Source organism: Antedon mediterranea, chromosome 7, assembly GCF_964355755.1.
Source record: "Antedon mediterranea chromosome 7, ecAntMedi1.1, whole genome shotgun sequence".
NCBI lineage: Eukaryota > Metazoa > Echinodermata > Crinoidea > Comatulida > Antedonidae > Antedon > Antedon mediterranea.
Genome location: NC_092676.1, coordinates 22,322,505 through 22,345,672, shown reverse-complemented (window position 1 = coordinate 22,345,672; position 23,168 = coordinate 22,322,505). Strand labels below are relative to the sequence as shown.

At 31.1% G+C, this 23,168-nt stretch overlaps 1 protein-coding gene across 3 annotated transcripts; it reads left to right on the top strand.

Annotated features, from left to right (window-relative positions):
• Positions 1 to 1,403: 1,403 nt before the first annotated feature.
• LOC140054439 (prolyl 3-hydroxylase 1-like) lies at positions 1,404 to 21,704 on the top strand. Of its 3 annotated transcripts, none has more exons than XM_072099423.1 (10): positions 1,404 to 1,918; positions 6,953 to 7,102; positions 8,458 to 8,629; positions 10,144 to 10,269; positions 10,743 to 10,966; positions 11,459 to 12,064; positions 17,545 to 17,640; positions 18,928 to 19,078; positions 19,564 to 19,751; positions 19,849 to 21,704. In XM_072099423.1, exons 1-10 carry the CDS (start codon positions 1,469 to 1,471, stop codon positions 20,056 to 20,058), a joined length of 2,373 nt encoding a protein of 790 aa, XP_071955524.1. In that variant the 5' UTR covers positions 1,404 to 1,468; the 3' UTR covers positions 20,059 to 21,704. The 3 variants fall into 3 exon arrangements, with proteins under 3 accessions (XP_071955524.1, XP_071955523.1, XP_071955525.1); XM_072099422.1 differs by lacking the exon at positions 17,545 to 17,640 and adding an exon at positions 17,016 to 17,111; XM_072099424.1 differs by lacking the exon at positions 17,545 to 17,640.
• The last annotated feature ends 1,464 nt before the right edge of the window (positions 21,705 to 23,168 follow it).

Sequence of the window (23,168 nt, the reverse complement as noted above, 5' to 3'; positions counted from 1 at the left end):
ACTCGTCTTCTCGCGATTAAGCATCAAAGTAGGACTATAATAGAACCTAAAACAATGATTCTTCAATTAAATGACCCTTGTCTGTTATTGTAATGTTATAAATCATTACAATGATTACTTTAGTTTATTTATGTTGCTATCATCACTTTAATAGGTTCCATTTTGTATATAAAGCTTTAGAGAGAATCAGGTTGTAATTTAGATAATTTGATAGAATTTTGAATAAACTGTTTATATGAAAGAAGATAACACATTTGTAGAAGTTTTTTTTTTTTTAATGTTTACTACAGAAATAGTTTCCAAATAATAATTCAGTTTTTTGCATAATTTGTTTTCACTCAAAAGCTCCTCACAAGGCACAGTCTCCTTTGTCTCGAGGAGGCTCTGCAACAAAAGGTGGAAATATATAACAACAACATGTAAATAGTAAATCTTTTGGTATCAACTAAATATTTCTGAACACAATTAAATAAAATGATATTTTGCTTATTTAAAGGGGTAGTTGATCCAAAATTAAAAATATTGCATACAAGTTGATTGTTATAAGTAAGAGTAGAGTCTTGATCAAGTAGGCCTAAATATTTAACAATCTTTTAAACACTGGTTAGTAGTTCGTCTTTGAATTAAAAAAGAAAAGGCAAAGCAAATGGGAGAAGCAACTGAACAAGAGTTTACTACTAAATCCAAGACGAATTCTAGTATGTACTTTGATTCCGGATTTTTTTTTTGCATAATAAAATTCGCTTCACTGGTTCCACGATTTTCTAATAGCGTTTGAATTTCGCGGGTAAACGATACTCCATACAACATTGTTGTTTATTCACTAATATGACTGCTGGGTTGTTGGCCTACTCTTCCGTAGGCCTACATACTTCAACAGTTTTAACTGATTTAAAAATCAGTAGATGGTATTAATTCAAATTTAGAAAACGGCAAACGATCTGCAAGACGCTATCGTACTGAATAGTTAAAAAAGTATGTGGAAGAAAGAGGACTGCACTAGCCTGAGCTACAATGAAAGTACATACAGTAGTAGCCTATGTATACAACTTATAAGTGGACCTCTCCTCAATGACACCTCTATTTTAATTAAATATTCAATACTTTGTCATGAACAGACGGGTCACGAGGAGCAATATATGTTTTGTAGTCGGCCCATATTCAAGGTAAACTTTGTTGGCCCTGAAGGTTTGAAGGTTCTGGAAATCGAATTTAGCAGACTCACATTAAATAAATAATAAGCATATTAAAATTAAAACTCTGTAGGACTAGCTTTATTAGGTTCTTCTTCTATTTTTATTGAGTCTATAAAATAAAACTATTGTTTACAATAGCGCCACCAATTGTTCGTTATCATGCATGGTCGATTCAATGATTTTCCCACACGGCGACGTTAAGTACGTGCTTAATTTGGTCACTACGTTTTCAAGACTCTAAAGCAAGGAAGAGGACACTTTATAAGATTATTATGGCTCAGTTTATATCTTCAATTTCAATAGTTTTTACGGTTACAATTTCGTATTACATTTTAATTCTAGGCGTTACTCCAGTTCAATCGTACCTAGCCTTCGAAAAGACTTACGATGAGTTGTACCAAGAAGGCATGAAAGCCTACTCGCGGGAGGGCTGGAAGGATACGATAAACCTACTTGAAAAGGCAATAAGTGAATTTAAATTTTACCGTTATCAACTAACTTCATGTCGTATAAAATGCAACAATATTTCTAGAGTATCATTCACAAATGCGAATGAACTAACGGAGCTAACTTTCTTTGAAAGCGTGTTTTTCCAAGCGGAATGTTTACGGAGATGCAAGTTTCAAAATCTTGGAAATCGGCCCGAAACTATGAATCAAGAAGTTACTGAAAAGTTCTTGGGAAGAATACCTTATAGCTATTTACAGTTTGCTTATTTTAAGGTAATAATTCCTTTATTTGAATTACTTATTTTAAAGGAATGACACGCACATTAAACCAGGTGTTTAACATGTTTTGCTGATAGTAAACAAGACGGAGTTTGTTTGTATGTTGTCACGTTGTTAGCTTCCGCTGTCTAAGATTTGTCTGCCACGTATTAGATTGAACTCACAGCACCAGACAAGTATGGGGTCTAGCCGACCGTATGCATTCTTATGTCCAGTTCTACATATGTTTTAAAAATTGTTTTTCTTAGTATTAAATATGACTAAATAAGTAATTCAAATATTTACTTAATATTACTAATGAGAAAAGGAGGAGAAAGTTTTTGTTTTAAAATAGTTCTAAATAATAGAATTTATATTTTAAAATAATAATATCTAAATATAATTATTAACTTTGTTGGCAACAAAGCAAATTTACAAAGTGAAAGTTTAAGAATTATTACACATTTTAAGAAGCTTAAATAGTGCCATCTCATTGGATAAAAGTGAACAAAACATTTGCTAAGTACACAAGGGATTCAGCTTATTATACCTGCTAGGTTTTGTTTACTCCCAACTATATGCTTGAGTAAGTTTATTGTGTCTTTATTTAGGTAAAGGTCAAGAGGTCATTTACAACTTTCAACTTATTTAATTTATAAAAGGTTGTGTAAACGTATAAATAGTTTTTTTCTTCTGTAAAACAAATTTACACAAATTTAAATGTTTTATATTTGTAAAGTACTGTATGTGTAAAAAGGGGAAGTCGTCATTTCATTAAATTGTCATTTTGTTACGTCAGTTTTGCCCTACTACTAGTACTACTTTTATTAAAAATGTATATGCAAACATTTCATGTACTGACCTAAATCATGAAAAGATCACTAAAAACAATTATAGAGACTTAAAAGGTACTCCAGCATAAATGATGGGATTGCCGTCAATGTGGGTTAGGAGGAGAAATGGTGCAATTATTGATGTCTCTGCTATTTTTATGTTATTAAATTATGAATAATAACACCAAATCGATTTACTATTAAGATAAGTTTTTTAAAGTTATTTTTATCCTACAAAGAAATAGAAACTAGGTCATACAAATGTCAGACACGGATTTGCTTGTTAGTGTTAATACATATGCAATTAGATAATCCAAAACATGATTCCACTTTAATTGCCATGCATGTCTGTCTTATGCTTTAAATAGGGATGTTAGTATAGTAGTGAAATAAAGATAATGTTCTTCTGTCTATGTTATGAAATATGTAGTCTTAATTCCTGGTTCATGCCCATGGGGAGTGCATCCCTCTAAGCCTGGAGAAATCCTGTATTTACTATAGAATTCCATGTAACAGTAATACTAGTAACAATAGTTTGTATAATACAGTACTTTACAGTATATGATAATAATAATAAATTGTAATATAATAATTCACCGAATAATTAATTGTGATTTTGCTTTGGTTATCGAGTATAATTGACAAGTATGAATTTTAATAAAACATACATTTACTTTACTGAGAATTGTACACTGAAATATACAATAGTATATTGTAGTAAACTTAGTGTTACCTGATTTGGTACTGTATCAAATCAACTACAAATAAGGGAACATTTATCACATTCTTCTTCTTCTGAGTACAGTATTTAATCTATATTATTAGTCATTATAAATGTAAATTTAAAGAAAGATAAATGTGATTTAGGGTTCTTTGTACCCCATTTATTTTTCATGTTTTGATCCACATATTACTGGGCAAATAATTCAAGCTGTATTTATCCAAAACAACAAGCTTACAGAACAGTACATTATATCCCTCGGCCTCCACCCCCAAATTAGACATTACATTTACTCCCCCCCCCCCCCAACAATTAAACAACAAGGTTTATTATATCCATCCACCCCCAGATTAAACAATAACCTTGCACCACACTATTTCCCCAATTTAAACAACAAGGTAACAAATTTCGACATTAAATGCATGAATTTCCATCATATGAATTCAATTTTTCTATCAAATCATTTTTTACCTGTCAAACTTTAAACCAAATACTGTACAACATTAATATTATAGAAATAATCAAAACAATCAGCCAGTCAGACAGGTTTTTATATACAGAGGGTTAATCAATTCCTCTGACCTGCTTCACTTGTTAACCACACAGTTAATTCTAGTTCCTAAAGTAATCAAATGAGCCATTAGCCTTATAGTATCCCATAATTACAGCAACAAAGCTCAGCTGTCTTTAAACTAATTCTGTAGGTTGTGACAAGTCATTGAATTAATACCTCTGAAGTTCAGCATGAACATTCCTTTCAATTTCAGTAGGCTTACAGTATATGTAAATAGATTTTGCTTAGCTCATGTTTCAAATTGGATCTAACTGTATGTATTAAAATGTGTATTAAATAACCATAGAGATATTCTTATAGTTCACTATATTAATATACCTATAATAATTACCTTTTATTGTGATTAAATGTAATGGTGCATAGGAAACTTACTGTAGTTTAAATTATTAATATCTTATGTTTAATAAAAAGGGAGTTCAATCAGTAAAAATGATAATTAACACAATGAATTTATGTCAACAAGTACAGTAAACACGTAAGTAAGAATGACTGAGTTAACTTATGGAGGAATTATTTAATTAATTGTTAATTCATCCATGGTTGAATTAAATTATAAAAAGTCATATACATGCAACACATGAATCATAGACTACTATCTAATGGAAGCTGAGATACTGTAAGTAGAAAATGTGCAGAAAGATTTTTAAATTATTTAGTGCAAGAAATATTTAAATCCCAAGTGAAAAAACAACTAGCCATTGTAGACATTTTGACACATTCGACTGTGCTTATTTTGCACTGTATGTGTATAGGTTCATGTAAGGAAAGTTAAGGAATTAATTGTGGATTAACCTTTATCATCAGGCATCCTGTCAACAATGGTAAAGACCAGGACACTAATTTAAATATATATTTTTTAAGATAGCACATTATATTCGCTTAAAAGTTATTGACTTTTGAGCATCTTTGGGCACGACTATACAGACCAATACATGATAGTGAGGAGCAGTTCTGTCCATTATCACACACAAGCGTGTTGTCCAGTGTGTGTGAATATGTGCTACAGTAATTAACCTAGCTGTTCATTATTTTATTCTCCATTAGATATATTTCCTCACTGTGAACCAGACCTGCATGAACATGTTGCAGTCTTTCTATGTCATTGGATTAACCTTACTTAAGCTCTGTCTACACTATCAAACTAATTTGACAAAAAAAGTGTGACGTGGCCAAATGTGGTAGTGATATGACATCATCATGTCCATACTGTATATAGGCACATCACATTTTTTTTCGCCACATGAAGTTTGATAGTGTAGACAGAGCTTTATAATCAGTTGTTTGCTCACCAACCGAAACAACAACAAATGTTGCTGACCATCAGGGTTGTTTCCATTTATAAACAATCATATAGTGTGCTAACATACAGTAGTAAAACACTGGCAGATGTTTCCTATTGCTTAATACCATAAGACACTGTGGAATCCATCAGCCATACCCTTATGATTAGCATAAACCAAACTTTTACTGACCCAATTTTGTTGTTGTCAACTTTGGTTCCCACTACGATGCAATGTAGCCATAACCCCAATGCAAGTGAGTTGACCAATCATAAGCGACAATTTGGATGAGCAGCTATCGCACAGTGATTGGTGATATTACTTACTTAGCTTGTATTACGTGTAAGTGGAAACCAAGCTTTAGAGTTTTTGGAAAATATCCATAACAACGGATGTAAATCATTAGTTACAATAGGTTATGAATTACAACTTTTTTTTCTCAAATTTTATTGATGTGACTTTTTATTTCTATTACCAAAGGACATTCTAAAGTGAAGTAAGTGTAATATTTTAGATCTATACTGTAGGTAAAGAAAACTTAATTCAAAAAAAGTCACATGTGATTCTTAATGTAATTCTCATAATTGTAAAAACTAACTAAAAACCCTAAAACTGTTTAATTATCAATCTACAGTATAATTTTATTTAAAATAAAGTTAATATAGGAGTTTAGTTACTATGATATGGGCCTGTTACTGCATGACGTTTATTATTACTAGCTAGACACGATACCGTTCACGAACTGGTCAGCTAAATTCCACAGAAAGTAGTCAAATGTTCGTGCCAGTCACTGACCTTATCAAATTGGGGTTTTCAAACCGATTTCCATTATAATTTACAATAAATTTTGTTGTTTACCAATTGTTTTATTCATAAAAAAACACAATTTTTTGGACTGTAACATATTAGATAAAATGTGTGCACCTTATAACGTTTAGTTTTGTTTTATGATCAACTTGGCATGATTATGATTCTGAAAATTGTACATGCTTATCGTAGCAGTCAATAATTCCATGCAAATCGTCCTGAAATTCACTTAGCTTGTTTTGATATGAAGACATAAGGACATTCTCAGGAGACAAGTGTAATAGGTCTGGATATTTTTTACATGTTTGAAGACATAGTCATGCTGTTAATGTACGATGTCCCTAATGGTTTCACAGCCAATTTCCAATATTCAAATTAAATTATTATGAAAAATAAAGGATGGTGTTTTTTTTTCTTTTGCTGTTTGTATTTGACAGTTATGAAATGATTTGTCTTGCACTTTCAATAGATTAGTAGTGTGTACAAGAAAATGAACCAACATAACATTCATTTGATAGGGCATTGCTTCTTGTTGATGTTTATTCGACTAGGATGAATGAAATTTCTGATGAATTTTCCCCCATTTATTCCTTGTTATTTTAAGTCAGCTAAAATGAGGATGTAAAAACCAGCATTCTAGACATAATGTATGAAGACTGAAAACATGAGATTAACAATTTTTGACACATGTAAAATAAATCAAATTAAATTTATCTTTCCTTCAAACACAAAATATTGAATTTCTTTTATACTCAAAAAAACAACTGATTGTTAGTAATTTCATTGTATTTGTAGTCAAAGTTTTAACGTTTTGTTTTTATTTCTTCTTTACAGGATTTCCAGTATGATAAAGCCATGTCAGCTGCTTATACATATCTACAAGGCAACCCGCAAGATGACATTATGAAAAGTAATCTGGAATATTATGAGTCAATTTCAGCAAGTAAAGAAGCATTTGTAGATTTGGAGCAAGAGTTACATCAAGTAAGTACTGGCTCAGACTCGGAAGTAGAGTAAGAGCTACATCAGGTAAGTTCTGGTTTGGTAAAGAAGTGGAGGGAGTTGGATAAAGTAGGTACTGACTTGGTAAAGAAGTGGAGTAAGAGTTGGATCAAGTAAGGACTGACTTACTAAAAAAAGTGGAGTATTGAGTTGCATCAATTAAGTACTGGTTTGGTAAAAAAGTTGAGTAAGAGTTGCATCAAGTAAAGTACTGACTTGGCAAAAAAGTTGAGTAAGAGTTGCATCAAGTAAGTACTGACTTGGTAAAAAAGTGGAGTAAGAGTTGCATCAAGTAAAGTACTGACTTGGTAAAAAAGTGGAGTAAGAGTTGCATCAAGTAAAGTACTGACTTGGTAAAAAAGTGGAGTAAGAGTTGCATCAAGTAAAGTACTGACTTGGCAAAAAAGTGGAGTAAGAGTTGCATCAAGTAAAGTACTGACTTGGTAAAAAAGTGGAGTAAGAGTTGCATCAAGTAAGTACTGACTTGGTAAAAAAGTGGAGTAAGAGTTGCATCAAGTAAAGTACTGACTTGGTAAAAAAGTGGAGTAAGAGTTGCATCAAGTAAAGTACTGACTTGGTAAAAAAGTGGAGTAAGAGTTGCATCAAGTAAGTACTGACTTGGTAAAAAAGTGGAGTAAGAGTTGCATCAAGTAAAGTACTGACTTGGTAAAAAAGTGGAGTAAGAGTTGCATCAAGTAAAGTACTGACTTGGTAAAAAAGTGGAGTAAGAGTTGCATCAAGTAAGTACTGACTTGGTATTGAAGTAGATTAAGAGCTGCATAAGGTACCGTATGTACTGGTTTGGTAAAAAGTTGAGTAAGAATTGCATCAAGTACTGTCTCAATGAAGACAAATTTCCAAAAGATCTCAAATATCCCAAATTCTTTTCTACTTTATTCTGAAAACCTAGACCAGACTATTTTGGATCTGCTGTCTGGTTTTGAGACAGTTGACTTTGTGCAGTCCTCCTCTCCTAGTAAGTAAGTTAATTTTTGACCACATCAGATACATTGATACCATGTGGTAAAAGTCAATGGATCACCAGGTTTACAGTATTCATAGTAAAAAGGTAAAAGTACTTCAACACTCAGCAACTTTACCTGATGATTTATAGCCATTTCAAATGCAACCAATTTAGCCACACTCGATTTGTTCTAAGGTGATATCATATTCAGATGACATGAGATTGACCCACTGGGTTCAATGTTTGAAACAACATATTTTTGCATACAGCTGTCAGAGTACAAGTTGTAAATAAAATCCACCAAATACATCACATCAAGTTGATCAACCTCAAATCAAACATTATTTTACAATTTTTATATAATTTTCTGCAGGCACATTTTAGGAAAGGTTTGGACTATTATCAAGCACAGAACTGGACAGGTGTTATTTATGAGATGGAAGAGTCCCTCAAGGCTTACTGGGTAGCTGATTTAGAGTGCCGTGCACTGTGCGAAGGAAAATACGACGATAGAGATTTTCTAGATCTTTACGAAGCAATATCTAGTAAGATTAAGTTACTGTAAAACTTTTTTCTTGTTTTTAATTGCTCTTAAATTCCAAATTTGTTATTGTCTAAAATCAAGGGAGATTTTCTAATTTAAAGCTAACCATTAATTTTGGAGCCTGCAGAGAAACCAAGTTTTATTTTTTATTTTTGTTTTATTTAATTTTTAGATAAAACAAATAGACCCGTGGGTAGAAAAAAGTGTTTCAACTTCAATTTCCCAACACTATTACAAATATACCATAATAATCAGGATCTCTTAAAATTATAAATTCCTAATTTTTAAAGTGATTCTCTTGTAATTTTCGTTTTTCTTAAAATACATTTCTATGGTCATTAGCTATAGTTTCTTTTATTTCCGATTTACTAAAATGGTTGGTAGATATGAATGCCAAACACCACTATACACATTGTCAATCCAAACTATAGGGAAAATTGCAGGTTATTTTTTTGGGAGGTTTTCAGTTTAGTATACTTCTTGTTCAATAGTCTAGACTATCAATCATCAATCAATCAACCAAGAACTCTGATCTTCATGAAATAGTACTATGGTCACACTTTCATTGAAGAACTACCCCAAGGCTGGTTTCTAAAAATACTTTTCTGTCCAGTAGAGTGGAAGTAATACTATAATATATTATAATGAGTATTTAATTTTTGCTCCATTTATTACCTGACCTTCCCCTCTTCCTGTTGTTAATGCATATCATTATAATTAAATTGAATAATAAAAGTTGTTGGTTATTATAGTCAGTTTTAGAATTCATCTGACTCATTTTCCCAGTTTTTTTTTTAGATTCTGTCTAATACAGTTGAACCCCTATTAAGTTGAAACCTTTAGGACCAAACAGAGTGTCCCGTTAATAGAGGTGAACCCTGAATAGTGATTGGCCGAAGGGTTAAACATATAGTTCCTTTTGTTGGTTTCACAAGAAAGTGTCCACTGAATAGGAGTGTCCCAAAGTATAGTTTTTAATGTATGTAATATGGTTTTTTTTCTTCTCAATTAAATAATCAATTGTTAGTAAAACTGAACAGATGTTCAACAGATAAAAAAATCTATTCAATGGACATTTTTTATTACAAATAAATTTGGTATAAAATATATAAAAATATACATTACAAAAAGACCATCAAAGACTGACATTTAGAAATTTGAATAGCCTTATAGTATATAGTTAAAAATAATTATATTAATAATTAATGATAAATATCAATGGATGTGCACATAAAAACGAAAACACAAAAATCATAGACCATTTTTTAGTATTACATATAAAATTGTGTTTAATGTATTTTAATGAAGATTAAAAAAGTGGATACAAATTTTTGTATGAATTTAAATTATATTTTTTTTAAACAAGCAAAAACAGTAAATCTTATAGAATTAAGATTTAGATTCGTACAGTAGGTGACTTCATATACTGTAATGTTCGGTTTAAGAATACTGGCGATAGAACACAGTTCATTCAGGTGAACATTTAAAATTTATGATATGAATGTTTAACTTCAGATCATTATGCATCAACGTTACATTGTAAAGAAGGCTGTGAATCAGTGTTAGCTAATTTTGAAGGTGCAGAATATGAAAAGTATTTACCACAACATTTTCACTTCTTACAGTTTGCATATTTCAAAGGTTTGTGTTTATTCAATATTAAACATTATTTATTGTTAAAAACCAAATATCCAATAAGCTCCTCAATTTGTCACCATTATTGTCACCATCATATTTGTCATGTCACCATTTCCTTTGTCCCATCATCTTTGTCACCATTGACATTACCATCATCTTTATCAGCTTCATCGTCAAGTCATCTTCTTTGTCACCATCCTCTTTGTGACCCATCATCTTTTTCACCATCCTCTTTGTCACCATCATCAATTTCACCTTCATCTTTGTCACCTTCATCTTTTTCAACATTTTTATCAACATCATCTTTGTCACATTCCTCTTTGTCACCATAATCTTTGTAACCATCATCTTTGTCACCATCATCTTTGTCACCTTCATTTTTGTCACCATCATTTTTGTCACTATCATTTTTGTCACTATCATTTTTTTCACTATCTAATAATACAAGTTATTGCTTTAAAATCTTTTCTTTTCAGTTGAAGATTTGATAAATGCTGCACAAAACGCTCTCACCTATTTGTTGTTTTCTCCGGAGGACGAAGTAATGAAGTCTAACATGAGGTACTACTTACACGTGGGAGCAGACGACAAACAGGACATCCAACCCCGTGAGGATGCGGATTTATATTATAATCAAATTCTAATGGAAAAGAAAATGCTTGCTTATGCTCGTATGAAATTCTGGGGGGAGGATGGTGATGTAAGTATTCAGTGAAAATTAGTAACAGTTACCAGTCCTGGCTTTGGTGTAATACCAGGATTGTATGAAAACCTAAATAGCACCACAACCACTGTTAATATTAACCTTATGTATGAAAGATGGCCTATAATTTCCAAAGTGCTCATAAAAATGTTCAGTCTTCTGTCAGTTCTACAGTGAAACATAGCCTTGATATTTTAGGGGAATGAAGGTGCGAGAACGACATGGGTATTGGCCCCAAAAAGTACAAAACATTGTACAAAATGTTGACATTCATGGTTTAGGAATAGTATAAGAGTAAGGTTTGGCATGGCACTACTGTATATCCATAATAAAGGTAGCTAACTCTTTTTAAAACTATGAGTATCAGCCTGACTGTTTAGGTAGAGATATTACAATTATTATTGGCACTACTGCTGTTATGTTATAGATGATCACATTTTGACATGTTTTGTTCAGTTTCCAATATAATCCTATATACTGTATATACAGATGTATGATGACCCATATGAGAAACCCACTGTAGACGAATACATGGAGGAAGATGACAATAACAAGGAAATAGAAGAACTAATAGAACGAGGCAAAGAATTGGAAAATGCAAGAGACAAATATAGTGAAGACCTGGATGAGGAGGATGACGAAGATGATGAGGAGGATGATAATGAAAAGAAGGAAGATAACATTAAAGAAGAAAGTAAGGAGAATAAAGCTGATGAAAAAGAAAAGAAGAGTGAAGATAATAAAAAAGATATTGGAAAAGAAGAAGACAATGTAGTTGTTGATATCTCAGATAAAGATTCAGAAGATAATGGTCATTTTTTAGGTGAGCGCCCATCTCAGTCCCCCGGGGAAGAGAAAACGGGCGAAAGAACTAAAAACAAACAAAACGGAGCGGTTGATGATAAAAATGGTGGAAAAGAAGATGCAGAGAAAAAAGTCAGCAGTAGGAAAGCTAAAAAGTTGAAGAAGGCTGCTGCACTGCTGCAAGGTTTGAAGATTGTCGAGAATGGTGCGTCATTAAAAGGGGAAAATCGTGTCGTAGCGGACAGCTTAACGACTGTAGATGAGTGTCAGATGTTAATGGATCTTGCACAGGTGGGTCTTTTCTCTGTTCTTGTATTCATTGATCTCTCTTTGAAGTGGTAATATAAATATGTCTTGATGCAAAAATACAGATGATTTGGTTTTGTCTTCTTTGTTATAGGAAGGAAAGCCTGTTGTTTCAATCAGGGTTCCTATCTGTAGGCCCTCTTTGTATCAAACTGCTTTAAATAAAACCTTAATGTGCATCCGCTGTGGGGATGTGGTTGGGTGTGTTGTGTAAAACATGAATATAAAACATAAAACAGGGCCAGCTCCAATCCCTTAAAAAAAGAATTTTTATAGGAAGAGCTGATTTATTCAGCAGTAGGCATGCTTGAAGTGAGCCACCAATCCCTCATTTTCATTGTAATATCTACATTATGGACACATTTATCTTATAACTTCAAAGAGATTGCATATTGTATACATTTTATGTAGAAAAACCGAAGACATTGAAATTTATGATTAACAAAAATGTATGTCATGTCAATTAAACAAAATTATTGTTTGATAGCAACAAAAGGATAATGTTATATTTATTAAATCTGTTTTTAAAATGCAAATTTTACTGTCTTCAACTCGAATAAAATGTTGCAATGATTATATTAACAATTTGAGGTATTTTTAACATGTATTATTTTAAAGTTTATTATTTAATGTTGACACTATTATAATCAACCAAAACATCAATCTATTTTATGTTAATTAGATTGAAATTGAGAAAATTCAGAAAGAATTTTTCAAATATTTTATAAATTTATAATGTTTTATGATTTAATTGTCTTGGAATAAAATATTGTCAACATTGTTAAATCATACCTTTTGATATGTAAATATTATTTCATCATTTTTCATAACCATTCTTATTTTTATTTTGCATAGCATGTATGTCATCATTCATCATTTTTGTTTTATTTTCATTCCTAATATTGAATGTTACATCATTTCTCAATCCATCATTATAGATAATGTCAAACATCATCTACTGCAGTTACTGCAATAACTACATGTTGTTTACTCCGTCTTGAACCTGTTCATGCAATTATTTAGGGAGCATTCCTTGCCTCATCAATTTCTTCATTGAAACAAACTAAAATCATAATAGGTTATTACAGTAAAAAAAGTATTTACTGCAGTAAATGCAGTAGAATTTTGACATGATCCCTTTACTAGTGCAAACTATTTCAATGCAAGAAAAAAAGTGTTTTTGGTTTTTATCACCATACTGACTTTGTTGTAATTTTCCCTACTACCACACTTTTGAATACTGTATTGGTGCAAGTTTGTACCTACAGAATATATTGTGCCTAGCTTCCCTCGATAAACCAGCAATAGCCTCTATCTCTCCAAAGAGAGGTATATTTACAAAAAGAAGAACTTTAAATGACACCGCTGTTAGATAATGGTATATTCTGCGATACACCTACCTGGCATCGTCATAATTTTTTTTTTGTAGCACAGTTGAGTATTTTTCACAAAATAGAATGTTGACTGTGACATAAATTTGGTCTTCTTAAATAGCCCATCTGAAATTTCACCCAATTTCATATTATACTATTCCAGAGACAGTGTGCTGATAATAAAGTTAACCCCTTCTGTATATTATTCTATTAATTGTAAAAATCAATTATTAATTGATATTAATAATTTATCATCCTTTCGTTGCATTTATATAACTTTTTTTTATATAGATTTAAACTCATTCTATTAACAGACAATAACAGAAAATCAATATATCACCATTCAATTTTATTAGACAATATATTATCAGGAAACCATATGAAGGTCACAAAGCCTCATTTAAAACATTCAAATTCATACCAAAAAAAACCCAATTTGTTGGCTGGTTTAAGATTTAATGGACAGTCCCAAAGCAAAGCAAATACTAGAATATAAAATAAATTTTAAGAAAATAATAACTTTTATAATTTGGATACATACAAAGTAAAAAAGTTGTGATAATAATAGTTTATAATATATATACATATAATACGTCCTACCTCTTCTTTTTTCTCCTTTGTTTCTCCCACTGGTATCTTCTACATATTCATTTCAATTTTAATGATTTCAACACAAACTGACAAGTGTATGTTAGTATTAATTTCAACATTTTATTTTTTCATACATAGCATCAAGTACAGGTATTATTAACATACATAATGAATGATGTTTATTTTAATGTGCATTTTTCTTATTAATTAATACCTCATAAATTACATATATTTTTAAAACCTTATATACTATTGTTTTATACCAGATGCAATATTTTGACATTTTTGTAGATAGCTGTAAGTAATTTTAATGTGATGTTTTTTTATTAATGAAAATATATTCAATATGATGTCAATATATCTATGTAATATTTTATAAGCAAAATTGTTTATTTTCATAAAATTATACAGGTTTTCTCCATTTATTTACAGTACTGTAGGCTATTATTGTTACAGTGAAAGTATTTCGCACACTTTTATTATTTATGGTTTTCTTGAATATAAGTTGTTTTTGTTGGTGAACATTAGTTTGAATCTTGGTATAGATGGGTTCTCACTTGCTGTTTGCAGACATTTCCCCACTTTTATTTTTAAATATGATAGACATATGCATTGGCGGAAAATGGAGAGTACTGTAATCGTCTTGGGGGCTATGTTGCCAAGTGAACAATTTTGTAAGCAACATGCTCCCATCAAAAGTAAACATGGAATTTCAGGAATGCAGGAAGGGGTTAAGGAAACCAGGAATGGGAAGCATGTAACCAGACATTTTGGAGGTCATAAATTTTGTGACTTTTTATCACATTCCATCTCCATCTTACAAGGAAAAAAACAAACTTCTTTTTTCTCCTTTGTGAAACAAATACAGTACTTATAAAAACTTGATGGTGACATGTTCTTTTAAAATGATCTGAATTCCTAATTCATAATACGTTCTTGCTTTGGAACATTATATCGCAAAATTTCTTAAATTCTTGGTTATTTTACTGATATATATTGTGTTTTGAACCATGGAGGTATAGTTGAACTAACTGTAAAACAAGTCCACTTTTTATTGTAGGCCTGTATTTAGTCACTTCACTGCTTCTGTTTTCGGCCTGAGGCTTGAAATTTGAGTTTAATAACAGTAAATGTGACACATCTTGCAGAGAGAGAGAGAGAGTACCCTATCATGTGTCAGAAAGCAACTTGGCAAAATGTTATTAAAATCATATCCCTTCTCATTTGCCTTCTTCCGTGCAACATTTCAACTTTTCTTCAACATGTAGATAAACATTAACCGCAAATTGAATTTCAATCCATGTAAAAACATGTCAAATACTAAGTGTTGTGCTGTTCTTTGTAAAGGATTAACTAAAGTCAAGTGAAAAACAGTACTTGTTACTGGTGAACCTTGCCGTCAGTTTTCAATTATGGTATTAAGTATTAATTATACGAACAATTATTATCATTTGCTTTTTAAACCAAGACTTTTACATCTTTAATTTAAATTTATACTCTGGCAAAATGATAATTCCACTTGAATTTATTTTTTCTGTTGCCAGAAAAAAAAAATGTGATCGGATTTAAACCCAGAACTCTGAAATTGGTAGCCAAGCATCAAGTTACTAATTACTTTGAAAAGTTTGGCACTTTATTTCTAATCTAAGTTTCTGGCTGTTTTTACTTTTTAACTGTTTTGATTTAGCTTTCTGCTTACTTTATTCTCTCCATCTCTGATACCCACAACGGTGTAATTTCTTCAGTAATTGACTTTAATAAATTGTTTAGGTTTCATTTTAAGAGGCTAGCTGGATTTATTTATGGAGAGCAGCACAACACAACACTTGGCAATAATTCAAACTAAATTTTATATAGCATTTGTGCATGTTTAAACTATATATAGCATTTACTATGCATTTACAAGAGTATAGTAGGCCTCGTAGTTGAATAGTGATAGAATATAGAGTAGATTATTTTTCATGTAAAAGGGGCATAGGATCATGTCAACATTATTCTGCTGCAGTTACTGCAGTAACTACATTTTGTTTACTATTTACCTGTTCATGTAATTATTTAGCAAGTTTTTTTGGTAAACATTATACACATTGTTATTATTACAGTGATGCCTCATAAACTTCAATATTGAAACAAATTAAAATCATACATTATTGCAGTAAAACATGTAGTTACTGCAGTAGAATAATTTTGACATGATACCTAAAAGTACTTTGAAAATAGCTAGAAACCAGAAACCGTAATATTCATGTGCGTAAACATTTTTATGTACTGTATACTACTATGACATGACGTTTATGTGTATATATTACTGATGAAGGTGATGTCATCGCATATTGTTAATATGTGATTTCCTTTATTAAAATTGTTTATAATGAAAATGAAAAATGATGGCAACATTTGAGAATTACCTCAGTATTTTTAGATATAGGTCATAGTAAACAAGATTATTTCCCATTTCTGTGTTAAACTTCTCATCTAATGCAGCAAATATGAACATAATCATTTTATGAATTTTAATAATAAAAAATTAATTTTGCTCTTTTTGTTTGTTATTTACGTACATTTTTCTAGTATATTATAGTAATTGGTAAAATGAATTTAATTATCACATAAGATATTAAAAATTAATTTAACAATAATTTTGTTGTATTACGACCAACATCAGCTTTATCATCAATTATATTCATTATTACAATAATCATTATTCATTACCATCATTATCTATTTATTTGCTGTTACCATCATCTTATCATTGTTATATTAAATATTATATTAATATTGTATTGCAAGCGGATAGACTCATTACTAATATCATCAATTCATTTTCATCGTATAATACAATTAATTTCTATCATCCATCGTAACAAACTAACATCTGTCAGTATTAAAGTAAAACGTACTATTGCATGGTTGATTGCACATCCTCACCTTTGAACTCTTAACCAAAAAATGCTCCATTGACTTACCCCCAGATGAATACTATTCTCGGTGATGGATACGATGATGACCCCAATCCTCATACCCCATTTGAAAAGTTTGAGGGATTGTCTGTGCTACTGGTGGCCATGGTGAGTAAAATGCTTAGATAAAAGGTGTAAAGTTTTACCCCTTTGGGTGCGCGGTAGGTACCATTTTTAGATCTTTTGGTTAATTTAAGTTGTAAGCAAAATAGATATAATCCCCAAGAAATTCATATTCTATTCAAGTTGGTTGAAAATTTGTAATAACAAAATAAGTTTTTAATAACTTTCTTTGTTCAACTGGGAAAAGAATATTTTTTTCCTGTGGAAAAAAGGTATGGTATTTAAACACTTTTGAATAAATTGTCAGAGTTTTATATTGCAGATTAGGTAACAGATTTTTTGGCAGTTGGTTTTCTATCGTCTATGGAGGGCCGATGAGGTGAGAGGTTACTAATTAAACATTTCTTCCTTCAGGTAGTCAGATGCGTAGAATAATAGGCAGCTGTTAATAACCAGGTTGACATTATTTCCTTTCCAGGGCCACGCCTACCCCGGTGATGGGTATGAAGGCAATCCACACCCTCACACTGAAAATGAAAATTTTAAAGGTATCGATGTTTTGGAGGTGGTCCTCGTAAGTATATTTGTACTCGTAAAAGATGTTTTTATGTTTGCAGAAGTGACTAGATTTTGTCAAAACCAAGGTTAACTTTAGTTTTAGGTCTATTATTGAATTTTATTATGACTACAAGTTGGCCCTGTAAATTTGTGTTGTTATTAATAAATAAATATTGTTTAGGTGGGTTTTTAAGGGGCGTTTAATCGAGAGTTACAGTTATTTAAGGTTTCCGTTTATTCCAAACAATATTTCATGAAGGGCACATGTTCAAAGCAGGGCTTTTATTCGAGTAAATATTGTACTTGGCATGTGTGAATCAATGTAGTTTGAACCAGGGATAGCTATAAAATAACAAAAACACAATGGGAACAACAAGTTTTTGAAGAGAACGTTCTTAGACATATTGGAAATCACGACTGAATAAAAACAGAATTAACTATGTAAAAGAAATTTATCTGCTATTGCCTTGCTCAAATTCTTAAGAAATTCAGCCTCCAAAAATGTGTAAAACTGTATACTAAAACTTATGGTCATATTATTAAATTTGTGAAAGTAGTCTTTTCTTGGCAAATTGAAGGTAAGTACTTTGTGTTTTAAATTATTTAAATTAGTCAAGAGAAAAATTATTATATAAATAATTTTTACATTTCTGCTATCATCATATTGATTGCTAATAAATTAATTTATTGAATGTTTTTACTTCATATATTGTTGCCATGGTATTTTTATTTCTATTATAACATTGCAATATTATAATTTTGATATAATAAATTTTTCGATTGGTGTTCGCTTCTCCAACTAACTTGAAATGAGATAAATTATTTCTCATTCAACTTCTTCAAATGAAATATTCAATACAAATAATATTTATTATAATTTGCATAATTGTAAAGCAAGATATTTCCATGTCACTATTCCTCTCCATTGCTAAAACATTTTTTGCAAAATTTTGTGTTTGATCCATAAACATCCATGTGAAAGAACTGCCCTGTGTTGAGCTGGGCTTTTTTTTAAAAAACAAAATTGAACTCCATTCATTGCGTAAAATAATGTTGTAACTTGGCATGTTTGATGTTTGCCTTCCAATTTCAGGGACCTCGTTCCATTTTGGTGCAGTATCCGCTGCTTCCTTGGTTTTAATCCAACACAAGTCATCAGAGCAAGCATGATGGTCTAGTGGTATGAACACCAGGCTACTGTAGTGATTTGGAGGTCATGAGTTTGAGTCCCACCCAAGTACATCATTATTTCAGAGTATAGAGCAACTAATAATACAATAATAAATTTCAATTTATTTTCCAGAATGCTAGGGCAAGGAAGATTCCACATTCTATGGCTCAAGCTTATTTAGACCTGAGTGAACGTGCTAGGGCGTTTACAGAATCATATTTTAATTTAACAAGACCTTTATATCATTCGTACACTCATCTTGCATGTCGCACAACAGAGCCAGGTTAGTAGAATTTAAATCTTCTAAAAGTTTACAAAATGAATACAAATATCTTGGTTGTGTAAAGGTTCTGTCTCACCTGTTCCGGCATGGTTCTGGTCTGGTGGCGGCAATCAAATCAAACGTCAATGTTTCATTTTCGCGTGGGATACCGATTGGTGCATAGCGTTGTGAAAACAAAACATTGATATTCGATTTAATTTGCCGGCGTCAATCGGAACCATGCAGGGACAGGTGTGAAAGACCCTTAAGAAATTAGTTAAGTCACAATATGTAATAGCAAAGACAATAAAGTAACCATAAACCATAAAGTGGTGCGTAGTGGAAACAATCCTTGTACAGGCCACAAAGTTGTCAAAACCCTTTGTCAAAAAGTGATCAGGTTGAAGTGATACACCCTGATACTTTTAATACAAACATGCGTTTTATACTCTTAATTTAGGGGCATTTCTTCCACACTTCAGTCACCAATTTAATTGTTCTTTCAGGTGCTCCAGCAGATCGTCAAGATTTAAGTCACCCAGTACATGCTGATAATTGTCAATTGGATGAAGATGGTAACTGCCACAAAGTTCCACCAGCATTTGTCTGGAGGGACTGGAGTGCTATCATGTACCTGGGAGATAATTTTGAAGGAGGGGAATTTATATTTTCAAATAACAAATTGCAGGTTCAGGTAAGTCACTAGGAGGCTTTTAATTTGCGATGACCTACAGTATGACCTACACATTAATATGTCAGCTGGATCTAATATATATAATATTTCCTTACAGTCTCAAGTTAAACCTAAATGTGGACGTATCGTAGCATTTTCTGCAGGCAAGGAAAATCTACATGGCGTTTTACCAGTTCTAAGTGGACGGCGCTGTGCAATGGCATTGTGGTTCACACACGATTTACGTTACATGGAATTAAATCGCTACAAAGCACAGAAAATGCTTTCAAATATGTTGGAAGAGAAGAATCGAAAAACAGAATTATGAAAAAGTTTTACAAATTCCTAATTTTACACAAAAACATACATAAACAAAATAGTTTTATGTCTTTTTATTGCTATGAACAAAAACATATCTATCAAAGATATTTTAAGAATTTGAAAGTCTTATTGTTTTATATTATACATTTTTAATTTAGGTAAGAAAGAAAAACTGACATAAAAGCCAGCCCTATTTTTCATTTTTTTTACCATGCCCTAAACTGAGTTAACCCTTAGTTTATGAAAGCTGAGCTTACCCACTAGTTATGCTGCATTTTAGTTTTTTGGCACTAATAAGCATTAACAACCACAATGTCATGCTTCTTGCACATATAAGAAAAATAGGGTGTAGTTTATTATTGTAATTTAACAGGGGTGTACACATTTTTTAAGGAAGAAAAGAAAAATATGTACGTCAGCTAGCTTAAAAAAAACCATGATCAAGATGTGTATTGCTCCGTAGGCTAAACCTTCCACTTTTCGCAATGCAGCAACAAAAATATATATAAAATTGTGTAAAGAAATTTATTCTAGGTAGATGATACGTCACCTAGCGGCAGCAATCATTTTTTTAAAAGATTTTCTATGAATTTGATTGGCTAAGGTCATTGTTTAGCTATACTGAAACTTTTCTCGAAACTTTTTGCCAAAAGTCTTGAGATTTAACGATTTTGATCAAAGTCAAGATAGTGTAGGAATATTTTACAACAAATGGTATACAAAATATACAATCTACTTTATAAATAGCTTTTTTACTCTCAGGGTAGTTAATGAGAATATTTATATAAAATAATGTGCTTTAGAGATTTTATGGTTCTATTATATACGACTTTTAAAGTTTTGTTTTAAATTTTTCTTTCATTATTTCCTTAAATTATTTCTCTATAAATAATTTGCACTTACAGGGTGGGTTTAAGTTTTTTTTAAACAGCTCAAAATAAAGGTTGAGTCTTCATCAAATATAATAAATATAATAGAGGACTACAGGTGTGGTTTTTGTACCATAGAATTTCAAATGAAACTAAGTATTCAAAGTACTTGTTTGAAAATAGGTTTAGGTGTTTAGATGTTAATTGCTTTCTAAATTTAACATAAAAAATAAAACACTTTTATACTATTGTTCAATAGACAAATAGGTCTAAGTTATAAAATACGTTAACATTTTATTAATGGAAATGTGGAAAGGTTTAAGTGTATTCAACAAATTTTAGATTGTTTTTTTGATTATTGTAATTAATTCATAGATGATGACAAAACCATAAGATATTTTTAATAAAATTACTTTTGTAAATGTACCCTGCTAAATACTACTGTTATACGTTAAACACTAAAATTACGATATAGTACAAAGATACCTAGAAAACTAGAACTGCACTCCGAGTGTGCATCCTCCGCCTACTGTAAAATTCTTCTACATAAGAATAAGATTTCACCGGGAATAAAAATATGTTTGTAATTAGGCTAATTTCACTACAATCATGTGTATGCGAATTTGGTGTAATGGTTATAACCAGCCTTTCAACTAACAATAGATTCTGTTGACTAACAATAGAACAGGAACGTGTACTTTAGTACAGGGAAAATTTAAAAAAATGACCATTTTTCGACCCTTTCATTTTTTGATATAATTAGTTACCATAGCGTAATAAACATGCGCAGAGACGAATATTAGGTTCTGCGCATGTCAATTATACTATAGTAACCTGTTTTATCGAAAAATAAAAAGGTCGAAAATTGGTCATTTTTTGAAAAAATTCCTATACAGGGAAAATTTCGAAAAATGACCATTTTTCGACCCTTTTATTTTTTGATATAATTAGTTACTATAGTATAATTGACATGCGCAGAGACGAATATTAGGTTCTGCGCATGTCAATTATGCTATATTAACCATTTTTAAAACTGTTTATATATAAATCGTTACTACAGCATAAAAAACATGCGCAGAGTCGAATATTAGGTTCTGCGCATGTCAATTATGCTATAGTAACCAGTTTTAACGAAAAATAAAAAGGTCGTAAAATGACAATTTTTTGAAAAAATCACTGTACAGGGAAAATTTAGAAAAATGACCATTTTTCGACCCTTTCATTTTTTGATAAAATTAGTTACTATAGCCTAATGAACATGCGCAGAGTCGAATATTAGGTTCTGCGCATGTCAATTATGCTATAGTAACCAGTTTAAACTATTTTTTGACATAAATGGTTACTATAGCAAAATAAACATGCGCAGAGTCGAATATTGGGTTCTGCGCATGTCAATTATACTATAGTAACCTGTTTTATCGAAAAATAAAAAGGTCGAAAATTTGTCATTTTTTGAAAAAATCCCTGTACTATATAGTACAGGGAAAATTTCGAAAAATGACCATTTTTCGACCCTTTCATTTTTTGATAAAATTAGTTACTATAGCCTAATGAACATGCGCAGAGTCGAATATCAGGTTCTGCGCATGTCAATCATGCTATAGTAACCAGTTTTAACTATTTTTTGACATAAATGGTTACTATAGCAAAATAAACATGCGCAGAGTCGAATATTGGGTTCTGCGCATGTCAATTATACTATAGTAACCTGTTTTATCGAAAAATAAAAAGGTCGTAAAATGACAATTTTTTGAAAAAATCACTGTACTATAGTACAGGGAAAATTTAGAAAAATGACCATTTTTCGACCCTTTCATTTTTTGATAAAATTAGTTACTATAGCCTAATGAACATGCGCAGAGTCGAATATTAGGTTCTGCGCATGTCAATTATGCTATAGTAACCAGTTTAAACTATTTTTTGACATAAATGGTTACTATAGCAAAATAAACATGCGCAGAGTCGAATATTGGGTTCTGCGCATGTCAATTATGCTATAGTAACCAGTTTTATCGAAAAATAAAAAGGTCGTAAAATGACCATTTTTTGAAAAATTCCCTGTACTATAGTACAGTGAAAATTTCGAAAAATGACCATTTTTCGACCCTTTCATTTTTTGATAAAATTAGTTACTATATCCTAATGAACATGCGCAGAGTCGAATATTAGGTTCTGCGCATGTCAATCATGCTATAGTAACCAGTTTTAACTATTTTTTGACATAAATGGTTACTATAGCAAAATAAAC

Excerpts from the sequence above, each read along its gene's own strand:
- LOC140054439 (XM_072099423.1), top strand. The coding sequence starts at position 1,469 with ATGGCTCAGTTTATATCTTCAATTTCAATAGTTTTTACGGTTACAATT. Across the intron at positions 17,641-18,927 it reads ATGTTTTGGAGGTGGTCCTC|AATGCTAGGGCAAGGAAGAT; the intron begins GTAAGTATATTT and ends TTTATTTTCCAG. Across the intron at positions 19,752-19,848 it reads ATAACAAATTGCAGGTTCAG|TCTCAAGTTAAACCTAAATG; the intron begins GTAAGTCACTAG and ends ATTTCCTTACAG.